At 49.1% G+C, this 18,496-nt stretch overlaps 1 protein-coding gene across 2 annotated transcripts; it reads left to right on the forward strand.

The window, feature by feature from the left end:
• The first annotated feature begins 347 nt into the window (after positions 1-347).
• Positions 348-18,030, forward strand: ift122 (intraflagellar transport 122 homolog (Chlamydomonas)). Of its 2 annotated transcripts, XM_047039438.1 has the most exons (29): positions 348-430; positions 1,049-1,115; positions 1,254-1,338; positions 1,428-1,506; positions 1,610-1,686; positions 1,797-1,863; positions 1,961-2,107; positions 2,672-2,747; positions 3,551-3,742; positions 4,140-4,278; positions 4,395-4,597; positions 5,733-5,870; positions 6,018-6,182; positions 6,423-6,620; positions 6,808-6,948; positions 7,155-7,208; positions 7,982-8,143; positions 9,085-9,251; positions 9,753-9,924; positions 11,144-11,246; positions 12,713-12,853; positions 13,080-13,177; positions 14,099-14,199; positions 15,244-15,409; positions 15,856-15,967; positions 16,114-16,242; positions 16,699-16,775; positions 17,097-17,261; positions 17,389-18,030. In XM_047039438.1, exons 1-29 carry the CDS (start codon positions 372-374, stop codon positions 17,473-17,475), a joined length of 3,567 nt encoding a protein of 1,188 aa, XP_046895394.1. In that variant the 5' UTR covers positions 348-371; the 3' UTR covers positions 17,476-18,030. The 2 variants fall into 2 exon arrangements, with proteins under 2 accessions (XP_046895394.1, XP_046895393.1); XM_047039437.1 differs by lacking the exons at positions 348-430; positions 1,049-1,115; positions 1,254-1,338; positions 1,428-1,506 and having other exon boundaries at positions 1,594-1,686; positions 17,100-17,261.
• Positions 18,031-18,496: the final 466 nt, after the last annotated feature.

Below are 18,496 nucleotides of genomic sequence, written 5' to 3' on the forward strand. Positions count from 1 at the left end.
GAATAATTGTTCATGGGATCACTAGTTAGCCGTCAGTTGGCAGACGAGGATGATGAAGTAAACATCACACGTTGCTTTCCGTATTGTACTAGCCTACGATTCTTTAACCAGATTGGACGGAGTAAAAAATAAAATCCAAACTACAATTTAACCATGAAATAATGTATTTATTCGCGCAAATCTGAACACCATGGAAGCTAGCCTAGAGTAGCAAAGTTTATCCAAGCTTCAGACGTGATATGACATGCGCGAACGCAGAGAACCTGTAGTTGCGCAGGAGTTGGCAGTGAATGCACAAACTGAGATGCTGACAGCAAGCTAGCAATCTTGTAGCAATCTGTTGAACATCAGTCGATTTGATAAAAGTCACAATGAGAGCCGTCGCCACATGGATAGACAAAGTACATGATCGTGACAAAGTTGAGCAATGGTAAGAGTATTTTTCTGTGTCTGCTGTCTGATTTGGTTAGCTCTAACGTTAGTCTAATGCTAACGCACTAAAGCTAGCAGTATCTAGTTTATAGTGTTAGGGTACAGTAGCAACGGCGGTTACTATGTAAACTCCCACATTGTCCACATTGATGAGCTAGGGCTTTCAAGTGCTGCGTTAGTTGCACTTGAAAGAACATAGAACAGAAACTGTGTTAGTAAGGTAGGTATTATGCCATGCAGTTACGTCTCTCATATTACATTTGGTAGCCTGCATACTCTGCCCTTCAATGATATTAGCTACCTGTAGTTAGCTGCAAGCTAGTTGAGCTGTCTAGCCTGACCTGAGGCAGCAGTTAAAAGCATTATATATAATTTGTCCATTTTACTATGTTGCATACGCTATGAAAGCACCTTTAAAATGTAGCTCTATTAAGGTTACGGTTAGCTACTTATAAATAAAATATGCTGAACTTGTTTTGGATGCTCAAATTCAATAGCTCGATAGATAGATGTGTACAATATAGGTTACGTTATTTATAAACTACAGTACGTTCATCTCTGTGCACTGCACAGGGTCAGCAGTCATAAAATGGTATGATCATGTTCTTCATTCTAGTATCTACGATCTTGCCTTCAAACCAGACGGCAGCCAACTTATTGTTGCTGCTGGAAATCGTGTATTGGTAAGATATATATCCCTTTGTTTGACTCTTTCTGTATTGCCAGAAAAATGTAACTAATAATCGTTAACATGAATAACTGACCATATGGCAGTAACTGACAGTAAGCCTACTAAGGGAATCAACACGTCTTTATTCTAGGTGTATGACACATCGGATGGAACTCTTATTCAACCCCTGAAAGGACACAAGGATACTGTTTACTGTGTGGCTTATGCTAAAGATGGTACTAGACATTTGACAACTTATAATAATATCTTAATAGCCACCACCATCACCACATCTTGTTTCATATGGTATCCTACTTTTAAACAGGAAAACGGTTTGCATCGGGGTCTGCTGACAAAAGCATCATAATATGGACTTCTAAACTGGAAGGGATTCTAAAATACACGTGAGTTTGTCACCAGGTCACACATATATGACTCATATATGACAGTGATTTATGGTCAATCTTTCTGGATAGCTGCTTAGCTCATTCCTGTGTATCTCCTCAGCCATAATGACTCCATCCAGTGTGTGGCCTACAACCCTGTCACTCACCAACTGGCCTCCTGTTCCTCTGGGGACTTTGGTAAGTAGGCTGAGACTGCACTTTGATTTCCCTGAGGGATATCATATTTAAAGTAGCACTGTTGTTGTTAAATCATCAGTCATTTGTTTTGTTGTATTCTGTTTCTGTAGGTCTGTGGTCCCCAGAGCAGAAGTCTGTTTCCAAACATAAAGTCAGCAGCAAGATAACATGCTGCGGGTGAGTGTGACTCTTTAGTTTCAGACTTAGAAAGCGGTGTTTATATACCTAATGCAACACTAGCCGACCTGTGCTGAAGTATTCCATTTGACCATAGGTGGACCAACGATGGCCAGTACCTGGCCCTGGGAATGATGAATGGGGTGGTGAGCATCAGGAATAAAAACGGAGAGGAGAAGGTCAAAATAGAGCGTCCAGGAGGCTCCTCCTCTCCTATCTGGTCCATTGCCTGGAATCCATCAAAGTTAGTCCCTGAATGTGGTTGGCATGTTACTTTTCAGTCAATTCATAAATGTTATAGGAGCTTTTGACTTAATATTAGAACGAGGGTCTTGGTCTTGAGTTCGCCAGTAGATGGCAGTGTTTGACCAGGCAGGCTCTCCCAGGGACTGGTGGAAGTGGATGCCATTCTGTGAGGCAGAGGATGACAATGCTGTGGATGAGAGAAGTCTGGAGCAGCTGTACCTGCTGGCTGATGCCACCTGGTGCCAGAGCAGACAGAGCAGCACAGTAGGGCTACTGGATGGGCAGCTGGAGGTAGAGAGACAGGCAGGGTCAGGAATAGAGAGAGACGGGTCTGAAGGAGAAGAGACAGCAGAGACACTGCTGCAAGAAGTCATCTCTGACCCAGACTACTGCAGCCAGCTCAGGTATGGAAGGGGAGAAGAGGAAAGTGAAAATAAGGACGTTTGAGTGATAGATGTGCGGCGCAGATCTCTGTAGACAGTCAGATGTGTTACCTTAGCACAGTGTCAGAGCGTTGAAGTGTATAATCATGTCATAACACTGATTTGTTTCATGACCTCAGGGATGAGCACAATGATATCCTGGCTGTAGCAGACTGGGGCCAGAAGTTGTCCTTCTACCAGCTTAGCGGTAAACAGGTGTGGATGCAAATTATTACATTATTAATACACAATGCCTGGAAACTTTGATTGATCAACGAACCCTTAGTTGTCTGGATGTTATCATTACATTTTTTTTTTTGCTATGGCAACCAGCAACAATTATATTTAGGCAACCTGCTACACACGGCCTAATGTCCAAAGCATCATGTCATGATACCTCTTCACTGAACCTGTAGGTCAATATTCCTGTTGCAATCACCCTGTCAGAAACAATTGAAACCATAACACTGCATTGGACGTGATCCTGTTCAGTGTTTAATAACGTTTCCCTTCCAGCCCCTCCTTCCCAGTCCCCCTGGGTATGACTGTAATCATAGACAAATATGCACTGTTCATTACTCTGCCATGATACCTTAGGTTCATACGTTGTCACTGGGATGTTTATCTGTTTAAGTGAACATGCTGTTTTGATTACAGCGCTAGGAATAGTCTGTAATAAAACAACGAAGGTTGTCCAAATGGGTCTTATTTCAGGGCAAAAGAATGGACCGTCAGGCGGTTTTCTTTACAGTGTGAGGAGAAACAGATGCACCGTCGGGGAACTGATATGACGTTGCACAAATGGACCTCAAGTGCCAGCACAATAGGGCCTATTTAGAAAAGAGAGTGTTTCTTTTTTTTTATGTCTTTTGGACAGGCACTCAAAGGGACAGCTAAATGGACCGCAGGCTTTGATGTGTGTAAGCCCAGTCTGGGGAAAGTGTTGGCCCAGACCCTGTTTCATAAATTGTCGAGAGATTTCCTTGTTGTCTTCATGGCTGCTTCTCTGCTTCTCTCAGATAGGGAAGGACAGAACTCTGACCTATGACCCCTGCTGCGTCAGCTACTTCTCCAAGGGGGAGTACATAGTCATGAGCGGCTCAGATAAGCAGGCCTCCCTTTACACTAAAGACGGGGTGCGGCTCGGCACCATCGGAGAGCAGAACTCCTGGGTGTGGACCTGCCGGGTCAAACCAGACTCCAACTATGTGGTGGGTTGGGATACTCTGGAGACCTTGTGGAACAGTGTGAAATCAGACCTCATACTGTAGAACTGTTCCCATACCAGAAGATCTCATGTCATGATGTGTGTAAGCATGTGTTTGTGAGAGGGAACAGTGTCACAATGCTGTGATATGTTTTTAAGGTGGGGATTTGAAATGGCGTCACAGCTTAAGATGGGTTCACAAACCAATAACACAGATGCCTTTTCTTTGTCTATACCACATGTGATGATGTATGAGAGAGAGAGAACTTTCTGTCTGGTATTTGTGCCAGATCGGGCCCTGACAACAGGAAGAATGTGCCTCTCGCTGTCTTTTCTCCGAGGTGATAATGGGATGCACTGCTCCGTTGTTGTGCTGAGTGTGTTAACCAGCTCCCCTGCAGGTGCTGGGCTGTCAGGATGGGACCATAGCTTTCGTCCAGCTCATCTTCAGCACCGTGCACGGCCTGTACAAGGACCGCTACGCCTACAGAGACAGTATGACCGACGTCATCGTCCAGCACCTCATCACCGAGCAGAAAGGTGTGCTCACATATACACAGCCCTCCTCACAGGCCGCCAGGCCACGCAGTAGGGCCCCTTATCATCCCCTCAAACCCTCTCTCCCCCACCCCCCGTCTCATCCCTTTCACTTCCAGTGCGCATTAAGTGCAGGGAGCTGGTGAAGAAGATTGCCATCTACAGGAACCGCCTGGCCATCCAGCTTCCTGAGAAGATCCTCATATACGAGCTGTATTCGGACGATTCCTCCGACATGCACTACCGAATCAAGGAGAAGATCTGCAGGAAGTTTGAATGCAACCTGCTTGTGGTCTGTTCTCTGCACATCATCCTGTGCCAGGTGAGACTGCATGGCTGGTATGTGTCAGAGTATGTTAACAGTGTGGAGTGTCTGCTGCACCAGGAACTGGGTGTCTGCTCTTCAGGACTTGTTAAGCAGCATTGTCTCAAACACTCGAGAGCATGCACCTCTTGAATGTATTACCACAAAAAAACTGTGACCTGATTCACAATGACTTGCAGTGACACCGTCCCATCTAAATTACACTAATCCATCATTGATAGATTGTGAAGTAGGCTATGGGGAAAAAATGTAATTCCATTAACATGATGGAAACAGAATAAGGGGTCAGTGATATAGTGCTACCTGGAACAGGCTAGAGAAAGACCAGACCAGAGATGCTGGTGGTTCCCCTGATGGTTCTGCCTGTAAGAAGACCCAGCTGTGTGTTTTCCAAGGTTCTCCCTCCCTCCCTCCCTCTCCCTCCCTCCCTCCCTCCCTCCCTCCCTCCCTCCCTCCCTCCCTCCCTCCCTCCCTCCCTCCCTCTCTCCCCCTCCCTCCCTCCCTCCCTCCCTCCCTCCCTCCCTCCCTCCCTCCCTCCCTCCCTCCCTCCCTCCCTCCCTCCCTCCCTCCCTCCCTCCCTCCCTCCCTCCTTCGCCTTGTCAGACAGTGGGAGTGAGACAGAGAGAAGTGAGAGGGCATGACCACAGTCTGTGGAAGCTCTGGCTGTCTCTCGTGGTTTTTCTCTGCTTCCTTTCTCTGGACTCTGACAGGGGAGAGAGGAGGAGGAGCAGATAGAATACTGAGGGTTTTTTTCCCTCCTAAATCAGGGGTGTGACAGGGGGTCTTCAGATGTGCCTCTAATAGCCTTGTTAGAGCTTTATAGCAACCCATGACTGGGCTAGGCTTGCTTGTGTCCAATCATATTAAACTCTGTCTTCATCACAGTATGTTTTACAGATGTTACACACCACACTTCAAAGAGCATGGACAGAGTACAGAGGATACAATAGTGCACGGTTGTGAGATTTGTGGCGCGTATTTATAAGCTTAAAACAAAATGTGAAAGTCAAAAAGGTTGTCCTGAAATTCACATGTGTGTGATTAGGTGCCAGGCTGTCTGTGATGAATGTCTTTGTCTGATTTGGGCTCTGACCGCTGTCTGATTTGGGCTCTGTCCTCTGGGGGTTTCCAGGAGAAGAGACTTCAGTGCCTGTCCTTCACCAGCATCAAGGAGAAGGAGTGGCTGATGGAGTCTCTGATTCGCTACATCAAAGTGATTGGTGGCCCACCGGGCAGAGAGGGCCTGCTGGTGGGATTAAAGAACGGAGCAGTGAGTACCTGGGAGAAGCCCCTCAGACTGTGTTCTCACTACACCCTGGCTGTGTCAGCCTCTCCTCAGCACAACTCAAACTCTCTGTGTTTCGATGGAGGAGCTCGAGCTTCTTCCAGTCGTATGACCCTCAGTTTGTGACTGTAGATCCTGAAGATCTTTGTGGACAACCCGTTTGCCATCACGCTGCTGAAGCAGTCCACGTCGGTGCGCTGTCTGGACATGAGCATGTCCCGCAGCAAGCTGGCCGTGGTGGATGAACACAACACCTGTCTGGTCTATGACATCAACACCAAGGAGCTGCTCTTCCAGGTCAGGGGCCAGCCCCTTCACACTCTCCAGTCAGGGCTAGGGGGGGAGGGGGAAAGCTGACAGGAAGCTGATTTCAAAGCTTATTCGAGGCGGAATTTGAACTCTGCCACAGGCTATTGCTTCTTTGATCATGATATCACATGGTACCATGTTACCTCATTCTTCCCTACAGTTCCACATTTCTTTGACCTTAAACTTGCCCCCACTCTATCTTTCCCCCCCCCCCCCTCCTCTCCACAGGAGCCTAATGCGAACAGCGTAGCCTGGAACACCCAGTGTGAGGACATGCTGTGCTTCTCTGGTAGTGGCTACCTCAACATCAAGGCCAGCAACTTCCCTGTGCACCAGCAGAAGCTGCAAGGCTTTGTGGTGGGCTACAATGGCTCCAAGATCTTCTGCCTGCACGTGTACTCCATGTCTGCAGTGGAGGTGCCTCAGGTGGGTGTCTCTGCTTGCCCGGTCTATCTGGAGAGAATGGGATGACTGGAGGATTGGGAGAGAGAACAATTCAAGTTAGGCTGAGAGGTGTTGCCAGTGGTCAGTGTGTGGCTAGTTGTTCCATTTGAGGATGTGTGTCATCGCAGCTTGGTTGGTTGACTGTTGTGATCTCCTCACCATCCTCCAGTCCGCTCCTATGTACCAATACCTGGAGAGGAAGATGTTTAAGGAGGCCTATCAGATCGCCTGTCTGGGGGTGACGGACAACGACTGGAGAGACCTGGCCACAGAGGCCCTGGAGGGACTGGACTTTGACACGGCCAAGAAGGTCACTCACTCACTCACTCACTCACACACACACTCACACACACAGATGTGCGTGCATATTCAAACACACCCATTGGAACATTGTATTGCAATGAACTGTAATGCCACTGTCCATCACCAGATGGTGTAGCCTGATTCCATTAGTGTGTCCCTCACAGGAAATGGGTCATGTGAATGAAAACGTTCCGTGTCTGTTCCCTCTCTCAGGCCTTCATCAGAGTGCGGGACCTGCGTTACCTGGAGCTCATCAGTAGCATTGAGGTACAGCAAGCTCCCTGGTCGGAAGGACATTAGTTGAGGTTCAAAGTGTTTTTCCATGGTAGGGGGCAGCACTAACAGCCTTAATCAGGGTGGAACACTGTAGATTTACTGGCTGGCCAGAGCTGGTCCTGACATCATCAAAGGGAGACATAGAGGAGAGACTGGTCCGATTGCACGCAGCACCCTTATAATGCATTTAATTACTTGGTTTTCCTCTGGCTCCTACTTCAAACCCCAGCCTAAAGCCAGAGGGTAAGGCTAGCGTCAGGCTGACCTCACACACACACACACACACACAAACAGAAACTTGCATACATGAAGTCAAGCACGCACAGAGCCAGAACTGGTAAAGGACAGAAAAAGCATAACTTAATGGGAATTTAACTAATCTCCTGGGGTGTTTCAATCAGGAAAAAACTATGAGAATATAAATGCATTCATATGTGTTCTTGGACAACTTTATGATAAGATTAGAGTTGCTGCGGGCAGGAAAAGGCTTTAAAAAACACATGCTTTTTTTGTTGGTGTGGAAAGAAAGGATCATTGAATTTCACAAAGGCCTGCATGTGTTTCTGTTAGTGACTGAACTTTGACTGCTTTGTAAAGTAGTTTGCTCGTAGCCAAATAAACTCACAGTACAGCAACTAAAGGAAATGTCTTCTTGGATGCCAGTGGTAATCTGACCCCCAGCCTAATGCCTCACAGCCCCAGTACCACCGACACACAGGCTGGATCTGTGAAGTGTAACTGTGTCCATGCTGATGGGTTTGCAGGAGAGGAAGAAGAGGGGTGAGAGTGACGATAATCTGTTCCTGGCCGACGTCTATGCCTACCAGGGCAAGTTCCACGAGGCTGCCAAGCTCTATAAACGCAATGGCTACGACTCCAGAGCTCTGAGCATGTACACGGACCTGCGCATGTTTGAGTACGCCAAGGTGAGTGATCATAGATTGGCCCACTCACACAGAATGTCCCCTGTTACAGGAGAACGTGTGGAGGCTGTGTGTGTTGAGACAAGCCACCTCCACACATCTTTCACAGGGATCTCTCCTTACCTCATCCCCTCAGTTTTCTTTTTTGCTCTCCCTCGTTCTCTGTCTTTTTCCTTGATCTCTCTCTCTTTCTCTCTTTTTCTCTCTTTCTCTCTCTTTCTCTCTCTTTATCTCTCCTCCCACCCTCTTTCCCCGCTATCTCTCCCTCTCTCTCTCACACACACACACACAGTCACCGTACTACATACACAAGTTTCACACCAACGTCCATCAGCAGTTCTAGGTGGTGGGTGTAGAGAGAGAGAGAGAGAGAGAGAGAGTGTCAGAGGGGTGTGGGGGCTGTGACGGGGTCAGTGGGAGGTGACGCCATCCTGTGTTGTGCTTAGTGTGTTTATGTGTAGAGGCCTCCTTGATCACCATCAGAATGTTCTCAGTCCTGAGGCAGATGACACTGGCCCGACTCCTGGCCCTCCATCAGTGTGTGTGTGTGTACGTGTGCATCTCTGTGTGTTCTGGCTGCTGTGTATTTATGCGGCTGTGTGGCCATCTGGTCCTGGAGGCTGTTTGTTTTAGCTGGGGCGGCCACCGGAGGGCTGGAGCCTGGGGATGTTTGTGTGGCTGGCTCTTAGCCTCCCTCTCAGCCTTGACCCACCATACGCTGGTCTGTCCAAGCTGGGCTTCCCCACAGCTCTCTGGACCCGGTGCTTATTCAGGATGTCTGACTACCACACCTGCAGCATCTGTTATCTAACATTCTGAATCTGTTAGCTACTTCATACGTTATTTGCGAGTGGGACTGCTAAACTGTTGACCACCTAAACACCGTCCATCCCCTCTCTTTCTGCTTCTCTGTCTCCTTGTCCTTCCCTTCTTCCCCCCTGCAGGAGTTTGTGGGGGCAGCAGACCCTAAGAACTCTCGGCTGCTGATGTCCAAACAGGCTGACTGGGCCAAGAACAGCAAGGAGCCGCGAGCTGCGGCTGAGATGTACCTGTCTGCGGGAGAGCACCTCAAGGCCATCGACATCATAGGGGAGCACGGCTGGGCAGACATGTGGGTGGCACATTCACATCCATACTCACTCACTCACTCAGTCAGTCAGACCGCCTGATTCCTCATGGAAAAGTGGAAAGGGCGTGTGTGGTTGTGAAGCAGGCTGACAGATAAGACTAAGTCCGGTCTGTTGTCCTATCAGAACTCCCCTGGGAACCATCTCTGGCCCAGTGTCTGCTAGCTGTCAATCGCACCCGCCCTCTGGCCCAGACCACCAAGGCTAGTGCAGACCCAGCATAACAAACCCAGGGAACAGCTCTGCCAAGCTGACTATCAGACTTAACTGATATTGGGTGTGTGGAGTAGGGTCTCATTCAATGTGATGTGGTGCTCAGCAGGAGATAGGCCTGTGTGTGTGTGTGTTAGGGGTTGATTTATAATGGGTCCCCTGTGAGGCCCTTCCTGGAAATCACTCAAACACAAATACACACACACACACACACAAGCTCAACACTCACCCTGATCCTGATCTCATCTCTCCCCCCTCTTCTCCTCCGCCAGGCTGATTGACATAGCCCGTAAGCTGGATAAGGCCGAGCGCGAGCCCCTGGCTAAGTGTGCGGCCTACTTCAAGAAGCTGAAGCACCACGGCTACGCCTCAGAGACCTTCTCCAAGATGGGGGACATGCAGGCCCTGGTGCAGCTGCATGTGGAGGCCCGCCACTGGGAAGAGGTCAGAGCTCAGCAGCCTCCATGGGGACTTTTAGTCCCAGGTTACGCTCATGATAAACACAAACTCCTTCCACTCTACAGAACACGAGGCATTCTTTGTTTCCCATTCAGAGTGCACTTTCACACCTGTCCCTCCAGGAAGCCTTTTGTGTCCTGGTTGTAAGGATGTGTATCCACTGTTACATCAACTGAAGCCATGTTCATAAAACCTGAGCTGTCTGAGCCCCCAGTATGACTAGCGTTGAAGAAACACAAAACGCTTGAAAGCACTTACGAGCATTAGCTAAACACTCTGTTCTGTTTTCAATCACCCCCCCTCCCCCTCCTCCAGGACCACTCATGCGATACAAACAGAGAAAATACTACATTTCCTAAACCCATCTCCAGTGGTTAATCAAGTACTAAGCATTACAGAGAGCACATATCCATAGAGAAACTAGGACGCCAGAATGAGAACATGAAATCCACAGTCACAGGAACCTGGCATGGCAGTGGAGGAATGAAATAGTGCTGGGTATTTATTAGATCAGGAGAGAGGGAGAGAGAGGGAGAGAGAGGGAGAGAGAGGGAGAGAGAGGGGGAGAGAGGGAGAGAGAGGTAGAAAGGTAGAGTGTGAGCTTTTATGTTCTTCTCTGTGGGTGGTGGTCTCTGAGAGAGGACAGAACACAGTCTACTACAGTACGGCCCATATGGATGCCATTGTCTGCTCCCATTCTCTCTACCTGGGCCTGGGTTTGGCCTGGTTAGGCTCACTGACTGAGGACACAGGGGGGTTTCCCATGACGCTGAGACACACAGACACACTCACACACGGAGGTTTGGACCATGGGACATTAGGGTTAATCAATCAACATGACAGGCAGGTATGCATCCACAGGGTCCTATCAGAATACCACATTTGACTCAATCAGCTCCATCTGCACAGCAATCGACTGTGAAATGCAATTAGGCTACACTTGTCTCTTAGTGTCCCTCGTTAAATATGAACCAAAATCATGTTTTTGCCTCCAAAAATATGTTCTAAGCCTCAATTTCAAAGCCTGTGTTTTTAATCACCTCCTGTTGGAATGGCCCCAGGCATTTGGCCTGGTGGATGAGAGCCATGATTCAGTTTCTCTCATATCCTGGTGTATGATCTAATACAACCGTGAAGTTGAGCATGTGTTTAATGTGATGGTGATCTGAACCCCCCCACCAGCTCTTGTCTCTCCTCCCTCCAGGCCTTCTCTCTGGTGGAGAAACATGTCCAGTTCAAAGACGACGTGTATGTACCCTACGCCCAGTGGCTGGCGGAGAACGACCGCTTTGAGGAGGCACAGAAAGGTGAGAGGAAAGGACACCAGACCCTCCTGACCCAGACCATCTCGAGCTACACCGGCTCTACACCGGACATGTTTGCATGTGGGACATATCAAATATTTGGCCAGTGTTGGACCCAGACAGTTTTCACTGCTTCCTCCTGACTGTCTGTGTCCAGTGTGGAAGCAGCCCCTCTGCCAGGTACAGCTGCTGAGTGAGGCAGAGCACAGCGGATCTGACTGTCAGCACTATGACATGCATGGTTTTAATCACCCCCACTACAAGCACGGCTAACGATGATTGCCCAATGTTATTATCCTCCATCATTTCATCCATGTGTCCCTCTCTCCTTCTCTCTTTCTGCCTCAGAAGAGTCTTAATCACAGCATGGATTTATAATTAGCATGCATATTTGCTATCCTGATCCCTGCATAATATCCCTCTCTCTCTCTTCCTGTCTGGAGCACAGTTAGGCAAACCTGATTATGTTGCCAGCCAGTAATCTACTGTTGTGCTGACTGTAAGGTATATTTTAGTCAGGCAGTGATGTGGTGTACTGTTACCATTGATTGTAATTGACTTTAGACCCCGGTCTGGTTGCTAGCGGTTTCTCACCTAGCAACGTTGACCAGGGGCTGGATCTCCTCAGACATGCACAGCGTGCATTGTAAAAGTAACAGTGACATCACCACACATTCAAGGAGTCCAGACCACTCCAACGATTCATCATTGTTAGCATGTGTGGTGTGTTTGTGTGTGTGTCCGTGTGTTAGTGTGCATATGTTTGTTTGTGTGTTATGTGTGTGTGCATGTCTGTGGGTTTGTATTAATGAAAAGGGGGGGCTCCTACACTAACCAGCAACAGCTGACTGGCGTTTTATCCGGCTGGCTGCACTGATGAATATTTGCCAGTAATGTGTCCTGACCCCCCCACGGCCAGTGGGGCAGGGTTGGCAGCTGGGTCACCTCCCTAAAGCTGCTTCTCATTAGCACAGATAGCAGCATGAGCAATGGGACTCATGTTTATGACCACGCTGCTCGCTAAGTGCCATGGTGTTTGACATTTGGGAGAGGCCTGTTTGTGGTTATTAGTGAAAAATGGGGGAAAACCTTGTCTCATATACGTTCCGTACAAATTGCCTTTGGCATTTAGATCACATTGAGGGGTGCACAAGTTTAAGTATTTTTGTGTGTCCATTTTTTTCGTTTTCTATTTTTTCCCCCGCTGTAATAAAACGATCATTCTGAGGCTGGGAATGAGAGTGTGTTGGCTGAGGAACTCAAGGATATCTACCAGACCAGTCATGTCACTGTACATGCTATGGTTACTGTTCACAGATTCTTGAAAAGTGTTTGGCTGCTTTTTATAGCCCGTGAGGCAGCACTACAGGCCAGTGTTATATAGCACATCATAACCTTATATATTTTTCTCTCTATCCTTCCTTCCATCCATCCACCCTTCCCTCCCTCCTTTAATCTCTCCCTCTCAGCATTCCACAAGGCGGGCCGGCAGAGCGAAGCCGTAAAGGTGCTGGAGCAGCTTACCCACAATGCCGTGGTGGAGAGCAGGTTCAATGATGCAGCCTACTATTACTGGATGCTGTCTATGCAGTGTTTGGACATTGCCAGGGGTGAGGCAGTGACACTACCTGCACCAACAGTACACCTATACCTACAATGTACCAACACATTCAGTACACCTCCACCTACAGTTTACCCCTATACCTTCACCTACACCTAAATAATACCTAATCGTGTACCTTTACCTAGACCTAACTCCTCTGGATGTGGGTGGGAAGGCTGCACTTATTTGTTAGGGTGGGTTTTAACGTGTGTGTGTGTGTGTGTGTGTGCTAGAAAGTGAAGAGCAGAGGGAGGAGATGCTGAAGATGGTTGAACGTTTCCAGCAGCTGGCAGAGCTTTACCACGTCTACCACTCGGTGCAGCGCTACACGGTAAGAGCATGCCCAGACCCCAGGGTCAGCATGAGGACAGCAGGACAGGCTGAGAGGTGAAAGGGAAGGTCATGTGATGCCCTTTGACAGATGAAGAAGGGCCTCACTGAAACCAAGAGGCAGATAACTGCAGCAGGAGATAGGCCTACAATACTTCAACCAGACAGAGACACTAAACATGGATACACCAACTCAGATACACCAAAAACACCCTTTAGGAGACCTCCCAAGAGATTCCGTCTGCCCCCAGATCTCACTCCTCGCCCCAGAACAAACCTGTCGACCCCTCTCCCGCCAATCACCACGGCACGACCCTGCTGTGAACCTATCTCCATGGTAACCCTCCTGTAGATTAATCAAGACTCCCAGCCTTTCCTCCTATGGTGGGTCCATTAAGCAGCCCTGCTTATGATAAAGCCAGCTCTGACTGCTTATGAGCTGCGTCTGTCCTGCAGGCAGACAGAGGCGCCGCAGGCTGGTGTCTGCAGGGCTGCTCTCTGTTTATTTTTACAGTACTCTGGTGTGGGGGCCACACCCTCAAAGTGAGGAATCACTGTGATCAAGACCAGAGCAGGAAACTGAACATGTATGTCTCACTTTAACTCTGGCAGGCAGGCAGGCAGGCCATGGACTGATGTATGGAAGCATGCCAGGCTGCTCTATGTTAGGGAGAGGTCCCGTTGATAGTCCACCAGGGAGAGAGAGGTGTTCTGTTTGGTCAGGCAGCAGGGTGTGGCCCAGCCTTTCTTGTTCACACTGATACCAGCTGAGGAGACTGAGGAAATGTGGAGGAAGGGTTCCCCACCGAATAACACTAACCCAACATTTAACCAACATGTATTTACTTATTTATTTAATTTCTCTCTCTTCTTTGCCTCCCCCAACTTTTCTCCCTCTGCTGCCCCCTCTGCCCCTTCCCAGGATGAACCTTTCAGCTCGCATCTGCCAGAGACGCTCTTCAACATATCCAGGTTCCTTCTTCACAACCTCACAAAAGACGTGCCACTGGGCATCTCCAAAGTGTATCCTTCCACGTGTTTTCAAGTAGTGCCTGAGTTGTCTGCTAACTGTGAGCTGATGAGGCTGATGTGGAGATTACTGAGTAATGTTTCAGGGGTCTGAGAGAGGGCAAGAATCTGAGGAAGGACTGAAAAATAGAGGAAGGGAATGAAACCCAAACAGGTCAGGGGAAACCGAGCAGTGTCAGGGAGGAAGAGAGGACGCCAGGAAGAAGCACATCCTCAGTAACCAAAACAAACGCCCTGATAACTGCTCACACACTCACTCCCTCTATACACGCCCCCCACCTCCAAAGACACACATACATTTTCAGTACTCACACACACAGTGGTGGAAGGAAATCCCGGCCTTCCAGAAGGAAGTCAGCCTGAGCAGCTGGAATCTTCTCCAGCCACACAAAGCCGATCGAAAAACTTTGAACTAGGATTTATAGGTTTAGCAGACCCTAGATGGACCTGGTCACAAAAACATGGCACAATGTTACGGGAAAGCCCCACTAAACAACAAAAGGCAATTTTGTATTTGATTCTCAGTGGGATTGGGCGGGGCCAGGACAGAGGACATGCAGATGGATCAGAGCCAGTTCTACAGCTGGAAGTCATTGACCCAGTGTTGCCTTTCTCCAAGACGCCCTCTACAACAATTTTCCTTCATATAAATACAAACTAGCAGCAATTTCCTCCTCTAAAACAGACACACATATACTGTACACAGAGGTGCACGCGCTACCACAAACAAGCTACGGTACATCAGGCAGGATCTTTAACTAGTCATATGGATCACAGATGCCATGGCGGAAGTGAGAGGAGTGCTGAGTGCATTATGAGGCCGTTGTGATTGAGTTTAGCCCAGTATTAGTATGTATGAGGAGATTATGATAGAATAATAATCTTTTCTCAAATATTCAAGACATCGCATGTATCGGTAGAGATGAAAGAATATTTAAAAAATGCCCTTTTAATGATGATAGTGTTCATAGTGCTGGATGCAGACAGTGAGTTCATCAGCACAGTTGACAGAGTGCCTCTCCTTGACAGCGTACCCAGTAATATCCTGTATGCCTTGGCCAAGCAGAGTCAGGCCCTGGGGGCCTTCAAGCTGGCCAGACATGCTTATGAGAAGCTGCAGGAGCTGCATGTCCCCGCCCGCTTCCAGGACTCCATGGACCTGGGCAGCCTCACCGTCCGCTCCAAGCCCTTCCATGACAGCGAGGTGGGGGGCAGCAGCAGTGGGGGCAGCAGCAGTGGGGGCAGCAGCAGTGGGGGCAGCAGTGGGGGCAGCAGCAGTGGGGGCAGCAGCAGTGGGGGCAGCAGCAGTGGGGGCAGCAGTGGGGGCAGCAGCAGTGGGGGCAGCAGTGGGGGCAGCAGTGGGGGCAGCAGTGGGGGCAGCAGCAGTGGGGGCAGCAGCAGTGGGGGCAGCAGTGGGGGCAGCAGTAGGGGCAGCAGTGGGGGCAGCAGTGGGGGCAGTAGTGGGGGCAGCAGTGGGGGCAGTAGTGGGCCTAACCCATGTTTGGTGCTGCAGTCATGCTTGTGTAGTTGTCTGTGTGGATGTGTTCACGGCTGCCTGTTGATGCGAGTTGCTTTCATTGTAAACTATGCTTGTGTATTATATCCATGTTATGTGCTACATGCTATGGTGTTTGTGGTTGGATCTCCCAGGACCTGATTCCCATGTGTTACCGCTGCTCCACCAACAACCCCCTCCTTAACAGTCAGGGCAGCGCCTGCATCAACTGCAAACAGCCCTTCATCTACTCAGCCTCTTCGTACGGTAGCTATCTCATTCACACATGCCAGGTCTGTCTGTATGTGGGTGAGAAAGGTAGAGAGACAGAGAGAGATCATTGTGTTATGTATCTATATATATATATATATGTGTGTGTGTGTGTGCGTGTGCGTGCGTGTGTGTGTGTGTAGAGGTGCTACCTCTGGTGGAGTTCTACCTGGAGGAAGGCATCACTAACGAGGAGGCTGTGTCTCTCATCGACCTGGAGGTCCCACGGCAGGACCGGAAGGCGGCTCGCTGGCAGGAGATGAGCAGCGGGGGTATCCTTTAACAGCACACACGCTACATCTGAACATGTTTGTGTGTGTGTGTGTGCGTGTGTGTGTGTGTGTGTCCATCTGTATGTGTCAGATTCACACTTGTGACTGTTTGGATTTTGAGAAGTTGTTTAGTCTGATGACCCTGATGCCATCATGCACTGTAAGCTGCCAGAGCTAAGTCATATTAGCCCTGGGGCTTAGCAGGGCTAGAGGAGCTCTCCTCGCTCGTATTAATGACACTAACCCCCTGAGAGCCCGAGCCAGGGATTAACCTGCATTAGTCTGGCTGCCCTCAAGGGCACTCAGGTCTGCACCGCTTCCCCCAACCCACACACTGACAGGCCCTAGGGTATGTGCTCTGGACCCCTTTTCTGCCGGGTGTGGGGGTTACTTGTGCTGTGGATCCTGGTCCTGGCTCCATGATGTGTGTGTGTATCCCTAACTAACGGCGATCAGAATCCCAGTCTCTGAAGCTGGATGATGGGATGGATGAAGCTGAGGAGGACCCCTTCACGGCCAAGCTCAGCTTTGAGGTGAGGGAGGGGGGAAGGAGGGAGGGGGGCTAGGAGGGAGGGGGGCTAGGAGGGGAGGGGGGAAGGAGGGAGGGGGGAAGGAGGGAGGGGGGAAGGAGGGAGGGGGCTAGGAGGGAGGGGGGCTGGGAGGGGAGGGGGGAAGGAGGGAGGGGGCTAGGAGGGGGGGGGGGGGGGGGGGGAGGGGGCTAGGGGGGGGGGAAGGAGGGGTAGCCTTCCAGGAAGGGAAATAAGATTCAACTTGTGCTTTTAATCAAGATCTGAATGTAAAGGAGGCCGATCTAACAGGAGTGTATCTCTTCATGTGTGTGTGTGTCCTTGCAGCAGGGTGGCTCTGAGTTTGTGGCTGTGAAGGTGAGTCGCTCCGTGCTGCGCTCCATGAGCAGGAGGGATGTCCTGATCAGGCGCTGGCCCAAGCCCCTCAAGTGGAAGTACTACCGCTCCCTGCTGCCTGACGTCAGCATCACCATGTGCCCCTCCTGCTTCCAGGTACGACCACACACACACACACACACTTCACACACACACCCCGAGTCTTCCTGGTTTACCCTGAAGGGTGCACCTTCACACATGCATGATGGCGTTGTGTTCCCTGACTCTCTGGGTGTTGCTGCAGATGTTCCACAGTGAGGACTATGAGCTGCTGGTGCTGCAACACAACTGCTGTCCCTACTGCCGCAGGCCCATCGACGAGCCCAACTGATCCCGTCCTGGATCACAGCGTCACAGTCGCTGCCTCTCCAGCCGCACTGTTGTCCCTTCACCCTCTCTCATCTCCATCCACATCCCTGCTCAAGGTTCATCTACAGGGTCTCCTGAATGTTCGTTGAAACGTTTCTAATCATTCTATCGATCAAAGCTCTTTAGTTGTCAGACATTCTGTTTTAGATGTTGTCACTACGGCATTAGATGAGTGCTACTTCCTTCCCGCATTCGTGAAGTGACAACATGTTGATGCTTGTTACATCACCAGGGTTGTTGCTGTGGTAAACACACAGTCAGACGATCAACTTGATAGGATTAAGGGGATCAGATTACTCAGAGATTATATAATCTTAAAGGATATGTACAGTAGATGAAATAACTCCATTCAGACTAACACTAAAATGTATTTATTTTTGGATCGGAATGCTACTGAAAATATTTATATTGATGCTTTGTATTGTGCTGGTATTTTGTCAACGTGGTTGAATATTAAGTTTTAACTAGTTGTATTGTGTTTTTTATTTTTCTAAATAAACTTTCCTGTTCCACTGTCTGAGAATGTGTCTGTGTGTGTGGCAGTTTTCTAGTCTATTATTGTTATTCAAAGCAAGGATTATGTTACCACTGATGTAGATGAATTGGAGCACTCTAGAAATTACAATGACAGTCCTTGACTTCCACTCTGTGTTTCCTGTGCCATGCTGTGTCAGGATGCTGATACCCTGGGGCGGTTAGGAGGTTGTACTGTCACAGTGTTAGCTCACTGTCTTTCCCTAGACAGTGTGCCGATGACGAGTTGTTGCCGATGAGTTGGTGGTGATATCATAGAGGCAGGATAGCTGTACTTCATCACTGTCTTGCCTTTGAACATACACAGCATATACCAAGCTATAGGCATTTCCTGTATTTCTAGTATTACTAGGTACTAAGAGAGAGAGAGTTGAGTGAGTGACGTAAATCCCCCCTGCTGACACCTGGGCCTAAGCGCCTCCCTAATCCCAGTGGGTTGTTAAAAGCTG

This window comes from Hypomesus transpacificus, chromosome 18 (genome assembly GCF_021917145.1).
Source record: "Hypomesus transpacificus isolate Combined female chromosome 18, fHypTra1, whole genome shotgun sequence".
Lineage (NCBI taxonomy): Eukaryota > Metazoa > Chordata > Actinopteri > Osmeriformes > Osmeridae > Hypomesus > Hypomesus transpacificus.